The sequence below is a fragment of the Macroventuria anomochaeta genome, assembly GCF_010093625.1.
Source record: "Macroventuria anomochaeta strain CBS 525.71 unplaced genomic scaffold BU25scaffold_2, whole genome shotgun sequence".
Lineage (NCBI taxonomy): Eukaryota > Fungi > Ascomycota > Dothideomycetes > Pleosporales > Didymellaceae > Macroventuria > Macroventuria anomochaeta.
Window position 1 is genome coordinate 85,379 of NW_022985363.1, and position 20,453 is coordinate 105,831.

The 20,453-nt window shown below is 53.6% G+C and overlaps 11 protein-coding genes across 11 annotated transcripts; 6 read left to right on the forward strand and 5 right to left on the reverse strand.

Annotated features, from left to right (window-relative positions):
- The first annotated feature begins 222 nt into the window (after positions 1-222).
- Positions 223-1,095, forward strand: BU25DRAFT_76363 (uncharacterized protein). Its single transcript, XM_033712095.1, has one exon. The coding sequence runs from the start codon at positions 506-508 to the stop codon at positions 1,058-1,060; it is 555 nt and encodes a 184-aa protein (XP_033566705.1). The 5' UTR covers positions 223-505; the 3' UTR covers positions 1,061-1,095.
- Positions 1,096-1,130: 35 nt separating this feature from the next.
- On the reverse strand, positions 1,131-1,754 carry BU25DRAFT_329452 (cytochrome b5; the record flags this gene model as incomplete). The annotated part of the gene is made up of 1 exon (XM_033702315.1): positions 1,131-1,754. The coding sequence occupies one exon, from the start codon at positions 1,752-1,754 to the stop codon at positions 1,131-1,133; it is 624 nt and encodes a 207-aa protein (XP_033566706.1).
- Positions 1,755-2,736: 982 nt separating this feature from the next.
- BU25DRAFT_329356 (nicotinate phosphoribosyltransferase) lies at positions 2,737-4,308 on the forward strand (the record flags this gene model as incomplete). Its single annotated transcript, XM_033702311.1, has 3 exons — positions 2,737-2,929; positions 2,977-4,023; positions 4,076-4,308. 3 exons carry the CDS (start codon positions 2,737-2,739, stop codon positions 4,306-4,308), a joined length of 1,473 nt encoding a protein of 490 aa, XP_033566707.1.
- A 1,772-nt stretch (positions 4,309-6,080) lies between these two features.
- Positions 6,081-7,484, forward strand: BU25DRAFT_453733 (uncharacterized protein; the record flags this gene model as incomplete). The annotated part of the gene is made up of 2 exons (XM_033709816.1): positions 6,081-7,259; positions 7,326-7,484. The coding sequence occupies 2 exons, from the start codon at positions 6,081-6,083 to the stop codon at positions 7,482-7,484; spliced, it is 1,338 nt and encodes a 445-aa protein (XP_033566708.1).
- A 131-nt stretch (positions 7,485-7,615) lies between these two features.
- Positions 7,616-11,068, forward strand: BU25DRAFT_382010 (uncharacterized protein; the record flags this gene model as incomplete). The annotated part of the gene is made up of 2 exons (XM_033704224.1): positions 7,616-7,801; positions 10,395-11,068. The coding sequence occupies 2 exons, from the start codon at positions 7,616-7,618 to the stop codon at positions 10,878-10,880; spliced, it is 672 nt and encodes a 223-aa protein (XP_033566709.1). The 3' UTR covers positions 10,881-11,068.
- Positions 11,069-11,222: 154 nt separating this feature from the next.
- Positions 11,223-13,170, forward strand: BU25DRAFT_405855 (uncharacterized protein). Its single transcript, XM_033705149.1, has 5 exons — positions 11,223-11,454; positions 11,505-11,561; positions 11,614-11,850; positions 11,903-12,391; positions 12,444-13,170. Exons 1-5 carry the CDS (start codon positions 11,368-11,370, stop codon positions 13,056-13,058), a joined length of 1,485 nt encoding a protein of 494 aa, XP_033566710.1. The 5' UTR covers positions 11,223-11,367; the 3' UTR covers positions 13,059-13,170.
- On the reverse strand, positions 13,081-14,300 carry BU25DRAFT_405856 (FSH1-domain-containing protein). Its single transcript, XM_033705150.1, has one exon. It carries the CDS (start codon positions 14,168-14,170, stop codon positions 13,241-13,243), a length of 930 nt encoding a protein of 309 aa, XP_033566711.1. The 5' UTR covers positions 14,171-14,300; the 3' UTR covers positions 13,081-13,240.
- A 19-nt stretch (positions 14,301-14,319) lies between these two features.
- On the forward strand, positions 14,320-15,249 carry BU25DRAFT_382017 (uncharacterized protein; the record flags this gene model as incomplete). The annotated part of the gene is made up of 2 exons (XM_033704225.1): positions 14,320-14,904; positions 14,962-15,249. Exons 1-2 carry the CDS (start codon positions 14,704-14,706, stop codon positions 15,247-15,249), a joined length of 489 nt encoding a protein of 162 aa, XP_033566712.1. The 5' UTR covers positions 14,320-14,703.
- A 513-nt stretch (positions 15,250-15,762) lies between these two features.
- On the reverse strand, positions 15,763-17,719 carry BU25DRAFT_76519 (uncharacterized protein). Its single transcript, XM_033712097.1, has 2 exons — positions 17,343-17,719; positions 15,763-17,281 (listed from the first exon to the last, which is right to left on the reverse strand). Exons 1-2 carry the CDS (start codon positions 17,576-17,578, stop codon positions 15,853-15,855), a joined length of 1,665 nt encoding a protein of 554 aa, XP_033566713.1. The 5' UTR covers positions 17,579-17,719; the 3' UTR covers positions 15,763-15,852.
- Positions 17,720-17,785: 66 nt separating this feature from the next.
- On the reverse strand, positions 17,786-18,220 carry BU25DRAFT_329904 (DNA binding methylated-DNA--cysteine S-methyltransferase; the record flags this gene model as incomplete). Its single annotated transcript, XM_033702336.1, has 2 exons — positions 17,786-17,950; positions 18,023-18,220. 2 exons carry the CDS (start codon positions 18,218-18,220, stop codon positions 17,786-17,788), a joined length of 363 nt encoding a protein of 120 aa, XP_033566714.1.
- Positions 18,221-18,452: 232 nt separating this feature from the next.
- On the reverse strand, positions 18,453-19,761 carry BU25DRAFT_330635 (uncharacterized protein; the record flags this gene model as incomplete). Its single annotated transcript, XM_033702368.1, has 4 exons — positions 18,453-18,752; positions 18,847-19,038; positions 19,490-19,594; positions 19,648-19,761. The coding sequence occupies 4 exons, from the start codon at positions 19,759-19,761 to the stop codon at positions 18,453-18,455; spliced, it is 711 nt and encodes a 236-aa protein (XP_033566715.1).
- Between the last annotated feature and the right edge of the window lie 692 nt (positions 19,762-20,453).

The window sequence follows — 20,453 nt, forward strand, 5'->3', positions numbered from 1 at the left end:
TGTTGTACCAGAATATGATGGCCCGAGGCCGCTGAACCTTGATCTGCTCGCATGCACGTTCGAATAAGCAACACGGGCGTCCTGGCAGGTGGTACAGCATTATCCACACAGCAGATCGTCCAAGTCCATAACCTCATTCGGAACGCCTGCATCGAAATAGGCTTCGCATGGCGGGTTGACCATAACCTTCCACGACATCTTTACCTGCCACGACATTTGATAGCACACCAAGCTGACCAAGCTGAGTGCCATCACTCCGTCCGACTCGCCTGCAGCCTGTATCACGGACATTATAGACGCCGATGTCCGCGTGCAACCGTAAGCGCAAGGTAGATAATAGCTAACCTGTGCAGTATCGAGAGCCAAGCGTACAGTGAATCTTAGCCCGCGTATATCGGATTAAACATGGCTCTCCTCTCTCCACGATATTGCCAATGCTCTCGGCAATGGGCCACAAAGCTCCGGGCGGTACCCAGACTGCGACTTCGGTACGGACACGAATGAAATGTTTATGGTTGTGCCTTTGGCGACTATCTGCGGATCTGCACGCGCAAGAGTCGCATCAGGTTCCAACCTGGGCCCAGCTGCTGCAGAGGATCGGACACGTAGCTGCCTCGACAGCCAGCTCGCAGGAATTGCCGCAACGAGCCTTGGGATACGGGCTGAGCAGATGGCGTGTGAAGTGGGGACTCTCTATCAAGACTCAGTTATCCGCTGCGCTGTGAACAAGGGAAATCTCTCGGCTTCACAGTTATTTCGTCCACCAATCCTCTCCTGTGGGTTCTTCCTTTGTGGTTGCCTTTGTGGTTGCCTTTGTGGTTACCTTTGTAGTTGCCTTCGTGGTTGCCTCCGTGCAATTTCATACTTCCTGTGGCTGTTCCATACACTCCGCGCACTGAACGGAAAACGCGGGTCAGGCGTGCTTGCTCTGTCGCTTCATTTCCCTGCTCTACTTTTTTCCTGCTTTGACTTCGCCAGACCATCGGTGGCAGCTCCTTTTAGCTCGCACACATCAGCTACAGTGAAGAAGCGCGTTGCTCATGTTCAAATGGGATTGTGAACGCCATCTAATGCACCTCGGTAGAGTATATGCGATCCTTTCCGATCCTTTCCGATCCTTTCCAATCCTCCTAGTCCATGTCCTCCAGGTTGCTTTTGGCGGGTGCCTGTTCCTCAGTCACGAGGATGCCAACCATACACTCACCCAACATGTTCTCCCAGTTGACCCACGGATGTACTTCCATGAACAGCTTCGTGCCGTCTTTGCCAGCTGCTCTTCTAAGTTCGCCTTCGCCGCCGGGGTGGTAGGGCAGGTAGGGACTGATGTTGTACACCTTGCCCTGATAAGCACTCCACGCATCCTTCATCTTCCCTGTTTCCTTGTCCTTGCGGCCATTCATGAATTTCAGCATCGAAGGCGTGACGCGCACAAGCGAGCTGACACCCGACAGGTTGCTGCGGCTCCGCTGTAGATTTGCCCAGTCGAGGGGCGAGTGGCCGGGTGTGAGCAGCACTTTGTTTCGTGCGTTGGGCGTCTTGATGGCGTTGGGCGTGGCTGAGGGTGGTGGAGCAAGAGAGCCGGTTGAGGTGGGTGGGCCTCTGTTCGGGATGGGGCCGCGGTTTGGGACGAGGCCTGGTGCGGCGGGACCGCGAGGCGGGGCGAGAGCGGTGGCGGGCGCGTTGAGGCCTTGAGACGCGGGTGCGGTGGGCAGGGGACGTAGACTGGAAGGGGAGACTCGTGGCGGCGGGGCCATGAGGGAGGGTGACGAGGGTGGTTTCGATGGCGGGGCCAAGCTGCCGTTGGTTAGGGGAGGAGCCATAGCATTCGGCCGGGGTGGCGGCGACATGGTGACGGCCGGTGGGCTCGGTGCTGGGTTAGAGGCTCGTTGCGCCGAGTTCAGGGCAGGGAACGAGGGCGGTGGCAGGTCGTCTTCGTCTTCGCTGTCGCCTGAGCTGTGGTGCTCCTCGAGCGTGAACGACGGTATGGCCGGGGCGCTCGCATTGCTGGCGGTGGCCCTGGGCGTTGTTGCAGGCGAGGCCTCTTCGGGTGGTGCGTCGCTTTCTGCCTGGCCTGGCGACTCTGCTCGCTGCTGTTTGGCGGGGCGGTCTCCATCTTCATCCTCCTGCAACCGTCTGGGCATCGTCGGCATCGTCGGCACCGTAGGCACCGTAGGCGACGCAGAGCCCGCGCGGGCAAAGTAGGCGGGCCATGTCGACGGTGGGTGGTGGTAGACGAGTATGGACAGCGATACGGCCAGGAGAGAAACCGCAACGAGCATCTCCCGGGCGTGCGGACGGGTCCTCAGGACGAGCGTTGGCGGTGGACCCTGAGTGCAAAGTCGAGCTCGGGATGACGGCGCCCCCAAAAGACGGCGCAGGTCCATGTCGCCGCATAGTCGCAAGGCTGAGCGGCGCTAGCCCTCCATGGCCTCACCCGCCGCGTGCCGTCACTGCGACATATCGACGAAAGCGAGCGATCAGTTTTGGCATGTTCGCTGCGACAAATGCACCACGCCATGCACCAAAGCTTGCACCAAACCTTGCACCAACCCTTCTTTCCCTCGGCAAGCGACTCGTTGGCACCTTTCGTCGCTCGCCCGCGGTTACGCATCTGATACGCCCCACTGGGGACCTTCCAACAGCCCCACCACCCCTCCATCCGCAAGCGCAGTCGCGCCGCATACAATACCGTGAATCAACCGCAGCTTCTGGCGCGTACCTTCCTCGCGCAACACCATGGCCGCGGCTGCCGCAAACCTGCCCGGGGGCATCACGTCCCTGTTGGACACGGATCTCTACAAACTGACTATGCAATGTTGCGTCCTCAAGTTCTTCCCAGACGTGTCAGTCACCTACAGTTTCACAAACCGGACGCCGGACAAGAAGCTTAGTCGCGCAGCCTTCCAGTGGCTGCAGGCGCAGGTAGACAGTACGATCGTCCTCCGTCTCCCGTGCTTGTTTGCTGACACAGCGAAGAGCTCGGAAATATCCGTGTATCCCCAGAGGAGCTCCACTTTCTCAAGAAGAACTGCCCCTACCTGAACAGCCAGTACCTCCTCTTTCTCTCCACATTCCACCTCAAGCCCTCGACACAGCTCAAGCTCTCGTTCACCGCGATTCACGACACCGGCTCAGACGAGGACCTCGGCGACTTCCGCATCGACACCGAAGGGTTGTGGTTGGACACAATCTTGTACGAGATCCCGCTGCTCGCCCTGGTGAGCGAGGCGTACTTCAAGTTCGTCGAAACGGACTGGTCCTACGAAGGACAGGTCGAGAAGGCATACCAGAAGGGTGCAAAGCTCTTGCAAGAGGGCTGCCTGTTCTCCGAGTTCGGTACAAGGCGGCGAAGAGACTACCACACACAAGATCTCGTCCTTCAGGGGCTGCGCAGGGCTGCAGATGAAGGAAAGACAGCAGGATGGCAGGGCAAGCTCTCAGGCACAAGCAATGTGCACTTCGCACACAAGCACGAACTGCTGCCCGTAGGCACAGTCGCGCACGAGTGGTTCATGGGCGTCGCAGCCATCACGAACGACTACGAGCACGCCAACGAGATCGCGCTCGAGTACTGGACGGCCACATTCGGTGAGGGCGTCCTGGGAGTCGCTCTCACAGACACCTTCGGAACGCCCGCCTTCCTCAAGGCCTTCAAGAAGCAGATCCCCAACATCACAACCGCCATCGAAGGCGGCAGTGCCACAAAAGCATCTGCTGCAGCCACGACCGACCCGGGCACACAGTCACTGGCAACCACTCAGCCGCCGATCCACGCTGGGCTCGAGGGTGGAAACAGACCACGGAGAACGTACGCAGACGTGTTTACCGGTGTGCGACAGGACTCTGGCGACCCGCTCAACTTTGTGAAGATGATGCGGGAGTTCTACGACCAGGAGGCCATCACGGACAAGAAGACCATCGTCTTCTCCGACTCGTTGAATCTTGACTTGTGCCTCAAGTACAAGGCCGCTGCTGAGGCTGCAGGCTTCCAGCCTACCTTTGGTGTGGGAACATTCCTGACTAGTAAGTATCATCTCATCTTGAGCACGCTCTTTTCGCGTTCTGACAACGACAGACGACTTTGTCGAAAAGTCGACGGGCAACAAGTCCGTACCACTCAACATCGTCATCAAGATCGCCTCCGCACAAGGTCGTCACGCTGTCAAGATCAGCGACAACATCGGCAAGAACACCGGCAACAAGGCGACGGTCGAGGAAGTCAAGCGGAGGCTCGGCTACACAGAGAAGGAGTGGGCTGGAGGAGACGAGAAGACGCGATGGGGGACAGCAAAGCAGCTAGCCGCATAGCGAAGTGGTTGAGTGGGAAAGAAGAAGATTAGAATTGGCTCGTGATTGCAACCATGGTTGTTGCATCGGCCCTTCCAGAGCATAGACAATGGGCGTCGATTCGAACGTTACGCCTCATATACCCGAATCAAAAAGTACACCTTCAACTCACAGCTTCGTCGCGGCTTGGCACGTACAGATGGCGTGGTCGGCCTCAGGAAACGGTCACTTTCCCATGTCGCAGCAGAAAGCGCATCAACAGTTCATTTGTGCATGCCATGTGCAGCATTCGCCCAGAAAACGCTAATCCATCACAGATGATTCGTATGTACGCGCCAGACATTAGCTCAGCATGCAAGGCGCAGAGTTGTGCTGGCATTCACGCACGATGCCGATTTACCTGCTAAGCGCTCATGTCGCTGGGCCCGGCTGAGCTCGCAACTACCTTCAGCCTGATCTACACCAGAACACTCACTGTACTCTGCTTCTTCCCAGATCCGATCCCGTATTCCTTCGCCATTTCTTTGCTCTTATCTGTTGCGGTATCGGTTGGCCCGTACAGTGTCTGTGTCACGGTTCAGGGTGCTCCTGCCTGTTGTACCTCACCTGCCATGAGAGTGACTGCCACGTCACACTAGCGTTGTTTACAGCTACTCACCTATATATACTGTTCGTAGCTTCACTCAACACAACCTCAGTACAATCTTCAAATTCTTCCCTTTGCGTACAGTTCTTCACTGAACTCTGACAGTCTGCCTATACCCCTGATCGACCACCCTGGACTAGTGTGTTACAGGTCGGGTATATAGTCGTCTCCTCCTAGCTAGATAGCAATACAGCGCGGTATTCCATCGACCCGATGGTCCTACATTATCGTTTACCGTAGCTATCAGTATTCTACAGCGGTCCACGCCGCTACATTATCCTTGTGTTCTATCACCGGATCTTTGCAGTGACCGGGCGGACATGAATCGAAACTTGATATACCGCGGTCGTTCATAGCCTTGTGCAGAGCTCAGCCTCATCTGATCCACTCCAAGAGAAGTCTGAGGTCGCATGCGATAGCTGTTAGTACATCGTCAAATACCGCCCCTGAAACAAAGCTTGAAAACCAAGAAATATGGGTAGGGCGGAGTGGGAGCTCGAAAGAGAAGATCTTGAACGAGGAGAGATCAAGCTGGAGGAAGAGAAAATCAGGGGCGGCGCAAGACTCTGAATCATTTGTTACAGGATCATCAGAAATTGAACCCAGTCTCCAGTGACCTACAAGATGAAAGTTTCGTAGAACAGAAACGATGCAGTTTCAGAAGAGCCACCGTTTCGTGCTTCGAACCGCGAAGCTCCATCGGCTTTCCAAGATTCGCATGGATTGGCTTCGAAGCTGGTGACTACAGAAGTCGGCGCGTACGGGAGCGCACGACAAGATGCAGCAAGGGGACATGCCCCGATACTATACGAGGATGAAGAGCCTCGACAATATGACTCCGCTCTGTCACTGTGGTTGGAGAACAAGAACAACATAGCCTCACCGTGGTCTATTCAACAATGTTGCGGTATATGTATGGACCCACAAGCCCTGACCCACACGGCAGTGGCTATACTGGGTTAGCACGTTACTGGGCATGTATATATCGTCGTCTCCTAGCTAGTCAACAACTCAGCGCAGTATTCCATCGACCCGATAGTCCTACGTTATTGTTTACCGTAGCTATTAGTATTCTACAGCGGTTCACACCGCTACAAACAAGATCTGCCCAAAACGCCGATGGGCGCCTCTACCGAATAGCGTTGTTATGAAGAGTGGCCTAGAAGAGCCCGGCGAAGGCTCAAACAACGGGCCTGCCACGGCCTACCGCCGAGCAGATGACACACAACCGCAGAGACAAAATCCAGCCCTAAGCCATCGCCGAATAGACTTCGCTGTCCATATAAAGGATGTGTACCGCCGAGTTCAACAAGACGTGGCAAAGGAGCAACTTAGCCAGACATATAGGTTGAAGCACAAGCACGGGCACAGGCAATACAAGTGCGAGGCTGATGGATGCGAGTCGGTTTTCGAGAGACAGGACGCTCGGCTGAAGCACTATCGCAGAAGACATCCACAGTTGACGCCGGACCCCGTAGTTTTGCGGAAGGTCCTGACCTTGGGTGGCACTGGAACTGATAAGGATCAAGATGGGCTCGACGTAGACAGGAACTTAGAGGTGGAACCAACCGTTCCTTTGGCCAGGTTTGATATATGGGACGCCGAACAACCTGTGAGTTCCGATCTAGTTATGGAGCATCACGATCATCCAGAAAACCACGTCAACATTTCGGCCTGGGCTACTGGTATCACTCAGGACGGTCTAGATGATGATGCACAGTCGAATCGTCAATACAGAAACTGGAGCGCAAACTGGTCGGGTTATGGATCCGAACATGGGTCTGCTGCTTCGCAAGTCAAGTCGATCTTCTCGGAAGCATTCCTGATATCCACAGCAACCGGATTGTCTGCAGGCTCTGGATATACTCTTGATCAGATAGCGATGGCAACCAGAGAATTGTTACCAATCTTCCTGGAGAACGAAGGTTTAGTAGCTCTCTACCAAAACGCCGTTGAGCACCCCGATATTGGTTCTGAACGGCTGGCAAGAAACGTTCGTCGGCTGCTCAAAACCTTTGCGCGGAAGCTCTATTCTGAGGCCAACGATCAGCCTGAGAAAGTGGCGTCACGACTGGTCTCCATCAAAGCTTCTTATATTGCCCAGTCTGTCATCGAGGCGTTCGAGGCCAAGACATGGCAGCCACAGCGCCTTCGCACAGAAGAACAAGACAGCTCGGACGAGGAGGACGAAGGAGCATCAGCCAGGAAACAACATCGTCAAAGCTTTTGGCACAGGCCTCGGACCACGCTTGTAGACTTGCTTGCGGCGTTGGGCTATCTCGAGCCACCGCTCAATCCCGGCTGGATTCGACTCAGATGGCATCGCGTAAGTCAAACGTCAATCGTCTCCGAGACAAAGGAAACCTGGTAGCAAAGACTGATGGTTAAGCAGAGATGTGGCGAATCTTTCTGGAGCGACGTGATGGAGTATCGTGAAGGTGGTAGCAACCGAGCCATCGAGCGCATGGAGCAAGCAACTGGAACCAGAGTCGCAGTCACTTTTCATAACAACGGATCAACGAACCAAAACTGGAGGTTCAAGATCCCATGATAGGCGCGCTTTTCGTCTGGTTCGCGTTCTGGTTCGAACCAAACACCTAAACTACCGCAACACACCCCGCCTATACAGATGTCAACGCTCACTAACGTCACCAGCAACGAGTACAACGTCTCCATCTAGAGATGCTACATCTGTTGGCCTGTGTGCGTCGAACGCAGGAGCACGTAACTCTGCTCCAAGAGTGTATTGACGAAGTCAAAGACAATCTATCGCTCTTTCTGTTTATGAAGCAATCGAGTACACAAGGAAGAGATATGGGTACTCGATCACCTTCCCTAAGGCCTGTGGTCCTTTACAAGGTGCGGCTGGTAAGCCTGAAGAAGACTGGGAGATATATTATGAAGAAGGGTGCGATGTCGACATGCTATTGCATCATCTGCGTCATGTTTTTCTCTAACAGCTCTGGTTACTTGGTCAGTGTTGAAGATGGACAACTGGGGTACTTTTAGTAGAAGTGTGTATATGCTGACGGCATGTAGTGTTCGTTGCTGGACATTGAACTAAGTTTGCCTTGATGGAGCTTTCGCCAATACAGTCATAGCCCTGATAAGTCTGACCGCAACGTTTTCCGAAACGTGATTTGTTCGGCAAACCCTTCGTTCTAGCACGGTTGGTTCTTCGCTTCGAAAATCGAAAGGCGCGAGATGATATCACTTCCCGAACGCTGTCACTTCCTGCTCCGAACATCTTTGTTATCATTGTGCACTTCTCTGATCTTTGTACTTTCGCCACTTGCAGTACATGTTGGCTCGAGACTCTAAAGTCTCAACATGGCAAACTCTTCACAAGCGGCTTCACTCCCTTCTTTACGACGAGAGATCCCAACACTGAAAATCAGAAGAAGGCAAAGCGTTATGATACTTTCGAGGCTTCGGCGTCGAGCAGGCATCGGGAACAGTTTCCAAGGTATGACCATGGTGGTCAGTTTTGCACTACACGCCTTTCTTCGATAGACGTGCCGGTGCGAAGAACATACCTCTCGAATGATCCCGACAATCTCTAGGCCTTCCGACCGTTCGCTTTATGAGGAGGATCTACCTAAGCGTATAGTCAAGGCCACGCTTTCGGTCGAATATCAGAGACGGTCGAGGCAAAGTATGCAAATGGTTCGAAAAAGCTGAGTCTTTACACGAATGACGCCACCATCCAAGCACAAGACATAGTTGATCATCCCGAGGCGAAGGCGCGCGAATATCCCTGGATCCCAAGAGAAGAACTTCGTAGTCATGACGTAGTTTACACGAGCCACAACTATATAAATACCATAGCATCAAACTACACATCCAGCGTACGACCAACAAATGGAGATGGCCGCTTTCGGTATTTGGAAACAAGCACGGGTGCTGTGAGAAAGGCAAAACGAGGAAGAGATAGTAGCCTTTACGATTGGGAGTCTTCACGACGAAATTCCATGAGTGCGGTTAGAAAGGGTGCAATGAAGAGCGAGGAGACAGCAGTAGACTACCCTATCAAACCAGAAGAGGGGCTTCGGAAGAAGGATGAGCATCATGTTGACACATGGAAGGGAAGGAGAAGGGCAGCCAGTGCCACAAAGGAGTACTCTTGAAGTCCCGGCGGTGGCTCACTATAGCCCAAGACTTGAAATGTACAGGTCCTGGAACGAGTCTCCAGAAACACCAAAGGGATGGAGTGCAGAAACTCCCGCTCCTACATCCACCTGGGAACGAAACACAAGGTGCGACTGAACCTGACAAGAAAGTACCCAATCCACCACTGGTATTGGGGGACCGAAAGCTCCGCGTCAAAGAACAGGAAGAACAGGAAAGAGCAGCCAGCTCCGTACTTGTCATACAGCCAGTACCTAAGGTCGAAGACTCCCCAGGACTGGATCTCGACGCAACCGCCTTAACAAGGGTACCACAACCGCAGCAACGAGACACTCGATGTTCCTCCAGTCGATATGTATCAACGGTCCCCTGAAGGGATAGCCTCAACACTGTCTTCTATGGAAGCGCACTGGAGGTGGATGGCAGGAGACACGAATTCATACGTTACATCAAGTGTCTACCGCGGGCACTGCAGATGCGCTTCTTGGGCTTGGAGACGAATTGCGGCGTCACGGCGATCAAGACAACCATAGCGGAATGCAAGACAATGACCGCGTTGGCGGCTTCAAGGCTGTGAACTGGCCCAATAGAATCGCAGCTGGTTTGGCACTGGAAGAACCTCTTAAGCGCCCTGCCGATGTTGAAGTGGAGGTCAATGAGAGGCTTCAAAACCAATTTGAGAAGCTCGAGGAGCCTGAGTCTGCGGCTCGTCCTGATCAGAACCTATCAGCTTGGGACAGCAGTGAGCATCGGCGACCGAACCCTAGAAATGATCTTGCAGATCTTGCTCAGACAGATCTAGAAAATGGCAATCAACGCTGGGGTCAAAGCGATACTGGCCCTATGGGTTGACCATCGCAGAGGCCGAACAATCTCCCACAGTCAAGACACTTGTTGAGCTCTGTACATCTTCTTGAAGCTGCTACGGTAGGAGAACATGTTGAGCCACAAACATCTCTACAAGAGAATCAACATGATAGCGGCAGAGCTGTGCTTGATTCAGATGTCTCCTCGCCTGGAGTCGTATCTGCTGAGCTGGTCGGCCTGGAACTCGTACAACGGAGAGACCGCGTGAAAGTAACGTTCGGAGACATTAGGTCATCAGAGTTGGAGGTGGAAACTTACAACGGAGCATTCCAAGCATGGCAGCACGCAAGGCCCACAAGAGCAATTGGATTGCACACCGTTAAACGCATAAGGGGCTTCGCAAATAGCAATGTCCGGGAGCTCAAGGACGACGTGTTGATTCGACATCCCCATGACCAGTCGGGGAGAGACCTTCAATTATGTGAGATTCTTACAGGGCAGAAATCTCAGCTGACCTTGCGTGTAGTTTCGCTTGCGAGTGCGTAATACAGACGAAGTCCCAGATCACAACCCATGTTGTATGTCCTCCACACCCAGCGTGTGCGAATGTATACCCCCGGGACCAAAAGTTGAGCCCGCTCCTGACGCAGAATACCGTTGCAAGCCAGCCGGCTCACCGGCCACCTGGCCCCTCGTATTGTCCGCTGGTTTGGTACATATGCTCTCCTCGCCCCAGTGTATCAATGAACAAGAGACGTGGGTGCTCGATCTGCTACCAAAGCGCACACGTGGCCAGCTCCAAGAAAGGGCAGGCCAGCCTGTAGAAGGATGTGGCATATATTATCAGGAGGGTGTCGACTTTGATGTTATCATTAGTGTGGTGTTCGGGGTCTTCATTCTGGCCAGCTTGTTGTTTGGCGTGTACAAAGTTGGAATAAGACATCCAGGGTGCTTTCGGTGTCAGCTCGTATATGGTTGCGGCGAGTGGGATCTCTATGGCTTGGCCTGCTAGCCGGGCGAAGAACTTTGGCTAAAGCAAACCGTGACATTGTAGGATTTGGAGCTTTTTCCATCTTCTAGTCGCGAGTCCAGATGAAACTATACCATCACATTTTCCATAATGTTTCTTGTCCCGAGCTAGAACATCAAAGAAGTACGGCTGTAGCATATGACTGCTGCTAGACTCAATCTGTACATTTACACGACTATTCAGGTTGCTTTGACAATGGAGAATGGTGTTGAAGCCTTTGCATGCTCTTGGGCTTGTAAGGCTGGTGCCGGTGAATCGGCGACCAAGCTCCGGGTGGCCCTTGCGCCTTGCGCAACCGCCGCCATGGACATCATCGAGCCGCAACTCCAGTGCCCCAAACATTGTCGCCGCGCCGTCACCATCACCCCTCACCTTCCATATAATATTTCCTCTTACTCGCCGTCGATACCGAATCACTCAGTAGAACTCACGACTTCGCACGCAACGACCACACAACAACCCCGCCACCATGTCTAGCGGAGAGGTGCTCAAGGCGGAGAAGGACTTCTCCAAGGAGGCCGACGTCCAGATTCCAGAGGCCGAGAAGCTTGGATCCGTGAGTCTGAAATTAGCAAGAGCTGGGACGAAGCTAATATCATGCTCCAGAGCAACCCACAAGCTGCTATCGACCAGCTGCTGCCACTTGAGAAGAAGACACGCCAGGTATGGAGAGACATTTGCTGCGCGCACGCGACCATGAACTTACACGCCCCAGGCTTCAGATCTTGCGTCCACCTCTCGAATCATCATCGCCATCGTCACAATAGCCAAGAAGGCAAATGACTGGAACCTCATGAATGAGCAGGTGCTTCTGCTCTCGAAGAAGCATGGACAGCTCAAGCAGGCAACCACGAAGATGGTTCAGACCGTCATGACCTTCCTCGACGATACTCCCAACCTCGACACAAAGCTCTCCGTCATCGAGACGCTGCGGACAGTGACTGAGGGCAAGGTGAGCAGCACGCAAGCAACAGATAGAGTGTGGGCACTGACGCAAATGGCAGATCTTCGTCGAAGTCGAGCGCGCCCGCATTACAAGGATATTGTCCGACATCAAGAAGGAGCAGGGTGACATCAACGCGGCTACAGACATCCTCTGCGAGCTTCAAGTGGAGACCTTCGGCTCCATGACCCGACGAGAGAAGACCGAATTCATCCTACAACAAGTCGCACTTTGCATACAAAAGGGTGACTGGACACAGGCCGGCATTCTGAGCAGGAAGATCAGCACACGGTACTTCCAACGCAGGCCAAAAAAGTCGCCTGAGCAACTGGAGAAGGAGCAGAAGGAGCGTGAAGAGAAGGAGAAAACCCGCAGTGCAGACGACCCGCCAATCGAACCTGAGGACGATGTCACAGACCTCAAGTTGAGGTACTATGAGCAACAGATCACTCTCGCGAAGCACGACGACAAATACCTCGAGGTCTGCAAGCACTACCGACAGGTGCTGGACACCGAAGCCGTCGAGGAGGACCCTAAGAAGCTTCGAGCGGTACGTTCACATTGCACGATCGTACATGCAGTTATACTGACAGTCATGACAGATCCTCCAGCGCGTCATCTACTTCATCATCCTCGCACCGTACGACAACGAGCAGTCCGACCTCATCCACCGCATCCAGCGCGACACGCGCAACTCGCAGATCCCACAAGACGCACAACTCGTCAAGCTCTTCACCATCCCCGAGCTAATGAGGTGGCCTATGGTTTCGAAGCAGTTCGGACCCCACTTGACCGACACAGACGTTTTCGATGCAGAGAAGGACGACTCGGACGACGAGAAGGCATTCAAGAGGTGGCAGGACCTGCGAAAGCGCGTCATTGAGCACAACGTGCGCGTCGTTGCCAAGTACTACACACGCATTCAGATTCCTCGCCTGACCGAGCTCCTGGACCTGACAGAGGACGAGACCGAAAAGTATATCAGCGAGCTGGTCACCGCAAAGACCATCTACGCCAAGATCGACCGACCAGCACGCATCGTCACTTTCTCCAAGCCACGCGACTCGGATGACATTTTGAACGAGTGGAGCGGGAACATGAAGAGCCTGCTCGGCTTGCTGGAGCGCGTCGACCATCTCATCACTAAAGAGGAGATGATGGCGCGCATCCAGCCGACGAAAGTTGACAAGAAGGCAGCCAAGGGCAAGGCGAAATGAGTGATGAAGACGATGTGATGAAGAATCATGGTTAGTCTAGAATTGGAAGGCCGTCTATAGTCGCCTTCGCGCATGCATTGCGCATGTAATATAGACATCTAAGCAGATAATAGTCTATGTCTTGACCATCTATGAGTGAACGCCGCGCTGTGTAGTACTGGATCATCTTCCACAGGCTCCGATCAGAATGGCACATCCATGTCCTGCACGCTCTCCTCCTCGTTCTTCGGCCCTTCAGCCTCATGCAGCACCGCCTTGATGAACCCAATCAACGCATTCACACTCGCCTTCTGCGTACTCGGCAGAAAGTGACCACCAGGATGATACACGACCCTGCCCTCACTCTGCTCGCACGCCTCCACCAATGCAAGACTCCTACTCTCTTCCACCACCGTATCCAAACTCCCCAGAAAATGCAACACCGGTGTCTTAATCTTTGGCTCATAAAACGCATGATACGGATTCTGCCCCCTCGCCGCAAACCCCGAATAACTAACCGCAAACTTCAGCGGCGGATGCACACAGCCCTCTACATACCCCGTATCCGCCTCAAAAGACTCGGGATACCGCATCCCGCCCTCTTTCTGCAGTTTCTCAAACGCTTCTCTCCGTCCGGGCTCGAGCAGCGAAGCAACCATAGCCGCCGCAGCACCGCCCTGTGAAAACCCAACGACCCCATCAAACGGGCCCTCCTCCTTCAGTACTTGCGCTATCCGCCCCAGCCCTTCTTCCAACCCAGCATAAGTGTACGGCTCGCTATCCCCCTTCCGGCGCCACCACGCCCACGCATCAACCTCATCTTCCTCCCCACCATTACCATCTTTCTTCTCCTCCCCGTGTAAGAAGCTCACGTCCGTAGGCGATAACCGCAGCGGCGCAGTCGGGAACGAGAGTGTGATTCCTGCTGGGAAGGATTTTTGAAGCGTTTTTCGCAGGGCGCCGCATTTTGCGCTGAAGAGGGGGCCGGATTGTGTGAAGCCGTGAAGGAAGAGGATCTTTATGGGTCGAGAGGGGGATGGGGCCGCGGACATTTTGCGGAGACGGTAGAGAGTGTAGAGGTTTGTTAAGCTGACGTTGCGGGGTATGAAGGGTTGAGGGGGACGGGCGGGCATGTAGTGGGTGAGTATGAGTCAGGTGTGTGTGTGTGTGAGAGATTTGAGGTGGTGGTGGTGATGTTGTTCGGAATTAGAAGGAACGAACTCGGAATGAGGTAATCTTTGAGACTGAAAGCACGAACGCGCCTAAGTCTTCCTTCCCTCTACAGCAAAACAGCTGTCTAACGTTTTTCGCCTGACTAGCAAACAACGCAACGAGCATGCTGCTCGTGCAACATGTCAAAGCGTGAAGTGTTGACAGAGGTGAATCCCCGCTCGTCGAGCGAAGACCAGGACCAGATGCGTCGTGAACTGCTCCAACCACAGCACTCTCCAAGCGCGCTTACTGGGCCTCACCTCAGCTCACAATGTCGGCCAATCTCAATCCATGATATACGGGCATCTCCTGCATACAATGCCAACCAGCACCGCGGTCATACCTTGCCCCGCCTTTGACCTCAAGATCAGTACCTCAAGCTCAACGTGGAGCATCTGCAACCTCATCTTTGCAATTGAAGCCTCACAATCCAGGCCACAAGCAACTACCCACCATGCCGTCAAAAGAACGCGAAACAGCAGACAAACTCGTCGCAGCCTACAACGCCATGGACGTAGACACCATCATCGCGCTGCGCACCCCAGACTGCAAACGCGTCTTCCTCCCCTCCTCACTGAAATACCTGCCCCAATCCAACGAGTTCTTCAAGCAAAACCTGCTCGCCATAAGCGCAATCTTCACCTCCTTCAAACTCGTTGTAGACGACGTTATTGAGGGCGTATCAACGACTTCGATTGATGATGTAGAAAAGGAGGAGAAGAGGATCGTAATGTATGTTAGCGCCTTCGGCGAGAGTCCCATGGGCGATTACAGGAACCAGTATGTGTGGAAGATGGGCTTCACGTCCGATGGCTCGCAAATCTCCTCGTGGAGTGAGTTTGTGGATGTTGGGGTTGCTCGGGACTTTTACCCGCTGTTGAAGCGAGAAATGGTGCGAAGAGCTGAGGCGGCGGAGGGCAAGAGGAAGGGGGACGAGTTGGGGCAGGCAGTTAGGGGGCATTACATGGGGATGCAGGGTGGAGAGGGTGGCGTGAGATAGGTTGGGTAGAGGATTCGGTGAGGACCCGGGAAGGCTATCGAGGCGCACAATAAGAGACGGGAGAGAGGTGGTACGCAAATTGTGGTGAATCTACCTGCTCGAATGTTTTTTTTTGCTTGCCCCTCACGATCAAACCGTCTATGTTGTCTTTGGACCCCCGTCCTCCGAGTCGTCCTTCGAGTCGTCCTTCTTCTCACCGAATTCCAGCATTTGCACACTCTTACACCTTGCCTCCTCCGCCTTCTCTTTCAGTGCTTCAATGAGTGTGATCTTCTCTTCTTCAGGATCACCATTGCCAGGATTCGCGTCTTCAGGGTGAATGGACAAGGGGTTGTTGAAGACATCTTCTCGGTTCGTTGGCGCGCCTGCTGTTCGGGGCTCTGGCTTCTTTGGAGGGTTGGGCTTTTTCAAGGGCTCTAACATCGTGTAAGACAATGGACTTTGTGATGGATTGCGTAGGCATAGAAAGGCGCGGAGTTGAAGTGGCTTCAATCGTCGTGATATTGTGGAACCCGTTTGCCCAGAGCCACGATATGTCGAGTACAAACGGCGCCGATTGCAGGTGTGACATTGTCACTCGATCAGAACAGAACAAACAAGCAATCACTCTGTAAAACCCAACAAACCCTGTGCATTCTCCTCCGCGATAATCCCCTCCTCCACCATCTGCCCCAGCACAGCCGCAACATCCGCACTCCTCCCATTCCAATTTTCCTTCCTTGCTTTCGAGCCACTTGATACCTCTTTCAGGATCTCCGCTACAATCGCCTTAGCATCAGCTGTAGCCCTTGTCTGCGCAGCTCCAGCGTTCTGCGCGTAGCTCCTCGCCCCGCGGTAGAAAACGCCTGCGTTTGCCACGACAACGGCTTTGCTGTTTGCCCAAGCCGCTTTTGCGCCTGGCGTGATCGCGATGCGGAAACGGAATAATTCGGTGTCGCCGCGGGCGAGAAACATGTCTGCTAGACGAGACGCGGAGAGCATAGCTGAGAGTGGCGCTGATGAAAGCTCGGTGAGCGTCTTCTGGGCTTGCGAGAGCGCGGTCCATTGGATCTCCAGATCTGATACGAAGGTTGGCGATGAGGCGGTGTACTGTACACTGTCTGCTATTGAGGATGCAAGGTCGATGAGCGCGTCTGCGTATGATGATCGGATGTTGACGTATGCAAGGCCTGGATTGTTGCTGCCTTGAGATTCTTTGATCAACGCAGCAAACGTCTGCTCAACTTGTTGTGCATACTGAGTTGACGTGCTTCTGCCGCTTCGGTACATGGCTTCTGCAATACTGGCCTGGAAGTTCGCCGCAGCAAGCACTGCATCTTCCTTGGGTGTTGTCGAGGCCTCTTCTGCGGAAGAGGACTGTCCTATCGACAAGGTGGGTCCTGCTACTGGCTCATCTTCCGAGTCTGACTCCGGCGATGCATCAATGAGACTAATGAGAGTGGGAATGGTCTCAGTCGCTGTCAAAAGACCGTCTTGCGCTTTCTTCTCGATGCTTGGCAGATCATCTGGGGTATACAGCCCAAGCAGGGTAATGAGAGCTCCCAACTGCGCAGTACACGTCTCAAGGATGGTCAATGGTGTTACAGGCTCCTCGACTGTGGCCCAGTCTCCAGGTCCCTCTGATGACAATGATGCAGCGTCCGTGTCATCCTGCTCTTTGGTCTCAGCAGGCTGCGGTCGATCACCTTCCCAAGCCTCCTGATACTCTCCCGACGCCTGGGCCTTTGCGATATCTGCTTGCATCTGCTCATACTCTTTCTGCTGCTTCTGCAAGCATCCAGTGAAAATATCAACGGCTTCTTCAAGCAGCGTCCTGGCAGGGGTCTTTGCAGCCTCTTGCGTCCCATCTTCGAGCCCCGCTTCTGCTAGGGATGTGAGAACTTGTGCAGTGTTGAACAAGATATCGGTGTTAGTAGGATTGAGCGAGATGGCATGGCGATGCGAGTTTAGCGTTTCTTCCAGTAATGCTGTTCTGCTGCCCAGATGTGGTAATATCCGTTCATCTTCTGTAAGACTGTATTCCAGATTTGCTCTACATTTGATCAGCGATCGCGTCCTTATCTGAGGGCATGTGATCTGCAAAATATACTGACTTGTTGTACGCAAGGTCGAATGATTGCGGATGCTTCTTCAGGCCTTCGTTGTAGGTGTCGATAGCACGATTGAAGAAACGTGTCGCCTTTGCCGCATCACCAGCTCTCCACTTGCCGGCAGCTTGTTCGTGCTCATCTGCAGCTTCTAGGAAGTCGTTCTCGGTTTGTGGCTCGGGCGCCTTGAGCTTGCCTTTTGGCTTGCCCGGCTTCATGAAATCTTTCCTCTTGGGGCCCATGATGAATGGTGATTATCGCTGTATTGGAGCCTTTGATATATCGTGTAGGTATTGGTTCAAGCAACAGAACTGTCTAATTCATTTGTGTTGTCAATAGTCTTGAAATTGAATGTTCGATGTCTGGGGACACCATCCAGAACTTTTCGAGAGATGTGACGTAGCCCCACTTCCGCAACCCCACCCAGCCTCCCTCTGTCCCTGCAATTCTCATCTCAGCTTCTTCACATCAAACCCATCCCACAACATCTTCCTATCGATCAAATACCCATTTCCATCAAACCTCACACCCTCACCTTCCAGCAGTTTCCGCTTCGATTCTTGATTTTGCCCGCTGGGCACCTTTTCCCAATCACCCTTGAAGCCGCCGATGAACTGCTCACATCATCAGCCCACGAGCTCGAATGCGCGTTGGCGAACTATGGGTATCGAAAAGGAGTTACCTACACCAGTACTGGCAATACACCTATGACACGGTATATCAGGTGCAAATGGGTTGTTTCTCAGCGCGCCGCCGACTGCACGCGGGGAGCTGTTCAGCGCCTTCGACATGGCCGCGTATGTTGTGATGCGGCCTTCAGGAATCTGCTGCAGGAGCGCGTAGACGCGTTCCTGATACTCGGTGACTTTGTGCGCTTTTGACATGTTCATTGTGGGGTCTGGTCTGTGAAAGAGCAGGTGGGAACAGACGCGCTTTATCGCGCAAGCCCTGGAGACTAACGCGTAGTCACGAGGTGTGCTTTGGAACTGACCTCTCGGCATCATCTTTCACGGCAATGAGGAGTCAAAGGTGTAACCAATGCGATTTGAGATTGAAAGTACAAACTCCTTTCGACCAAGAAAGATCCAATGTCGCAGGCCCTCCTTACATGTATTTCTAAGCAGCCCTCAGCGCAGGAGGCCAAACGCACAACCCCCCACAATCCGCACCCCCATTCTTAGGATCACAATCATCTCTCGGATTATCAACACAGACCTGCCTATTGTCGGGGCATTTGAATTCAGCAAAGCCTCCGCATAGTTGATCCTTGACACAAATGCCCGTCTGGTCGCATGCGAGTCCGCAGCCCGGTTTGTAGGGGTCGTCGATGCAAGTGTAGCCGGTAGGGCAGATGTTTGTGTTTGCGCGGCCGCCGCCGCAGATCTGGACTTTGCGGAACTCGCCGGTGGGTGTTGGCTTGGGCTTTGTGGTGGGGAGGCTGCAGGTCTGAGGGTGTTGGTTGAACGGTTCGAGGGGTGGTGAAGGTGCGGGTGGAGGTATGCATAGGCACTGTAGGACGATGTCTGCTGGACAATGCCCAGGAGACAATAATGTATGGGATAAGATGAGAATGCCAAGGACTCACCTGAAAGGCCGGCTTCACACCGCCACACTTCTTCCAGCATGCATGCTTGTTTGCGTTGGCGCAGATGCAGCTTGCAGGCCACGCTTGAACGCACATGCCTTCCTCGCACTTGCATGTCTTGGTTGAAGCTGTTCCTACAATTCCGGAGACAGGCGCAGGAATATTCACGGGAATGGGGACAGTGGACTTCTGCGGGGCGGGCTGGGGCTCAGGAGCAACAGTGCGTTTCACAGGACCATCGTACGAGTTGCCACCAAGCGAGTTGAGTGGTGGACAGATGTTCAGGCCTGGAGACTTGCCGCCGCACTTCTCGTAGCAGGTCTTCGCGATGCCGTATGCACAGTGGCACGAGTCGGGGAAGCTTTGGATGCACATCATCTCTTCGCACTCACAGCCGGGAATCAGCGGTAGGTCAGGCAGTTCTAGACTTGTTGGAAGAGCTGGTATTGGCAAAGCTGGCGTTGGGAAACCCAGAATCGGCAGAGTTGGGGTTGCGGTTGGTGTAGATGTAGGCAAGGTCGAGGGTTGTTGCGGCAGAGGGCATATCTGTGGTCTGGTCAGTGTCTACTTCTGATGTTGACTGCATGGGACCTACCTTGAACTTCGTTGGTGTGTAGTTAGGACACCGTCTTTTGCATCTCAGCTCAGCAAGGTTAGTACATCTGCAGCCCTCCTGCCATAATTGTTAGTCACAAGAACGTTTTGACCATATGGGGAGAAACTTACAAAGGTGTCACTGGCAGGGCACTTGACTTGAGGACACTGACAGTCATCTTCCACGAGTGATTGAGCAATAGCTAGCGATCCCAACAGAGGCAGGGTAAGGTAGAGAAGCTTCATTATCAGAACGGTGTACAGGTTGACGGAGTGGAAGACGACAAAGTGAGAAGTAGTCTGCCACGCGAGGACTGTCGGAAGGGTGGTTCCACGCAGCTTGCAATCATATTCCAGGGGTGCGAAGAGGTCCTCTTATGTTGGTCCATCCCCAAGCCATGCGTTGCCTTGACGTCCCAGTCAAGCACCACACATGTTCTTGCCTGTGTCGCCAAGGTGCGTCACCATAGCTCTGTTGAGTTCTGCAAGCCAAAAGGTAGTTTACCAAGCCAATTCATATCCTACAGCAGATCGCATTAGCTTTCGATTTTCCGCAGCCGGCAAAATGCGGGGTTCGCATTCCACGGCGACACGACTGGCAGATGACTTGTTCGTGGTACAACGGGAGCGAGAAATGCGTACGTTGATCTGTCAAGGGAGATGAGGTCGGCTGGTAAGCTAAGAATAGCCGAAGATAAGCTTTCTTGAGGTACCCTCTTTGCGGGGTACAGCACGCTCAAAGTCCATCCGGAACTAGCATCCATTCCTCGTCTCTGGAATTGTATCGTGAGTTTGTGACCCGGTGCATGAATCGAAACTGCTCATCATGAACGGCTGAGGACTGAGAGCGCCATTCCTCTTCATCCAGATTGCGCGTGGATTGATTCACCGGTTAATGGACAAAACGGGCCGGTTCAGATTGGAAGGAATTGTGCGTG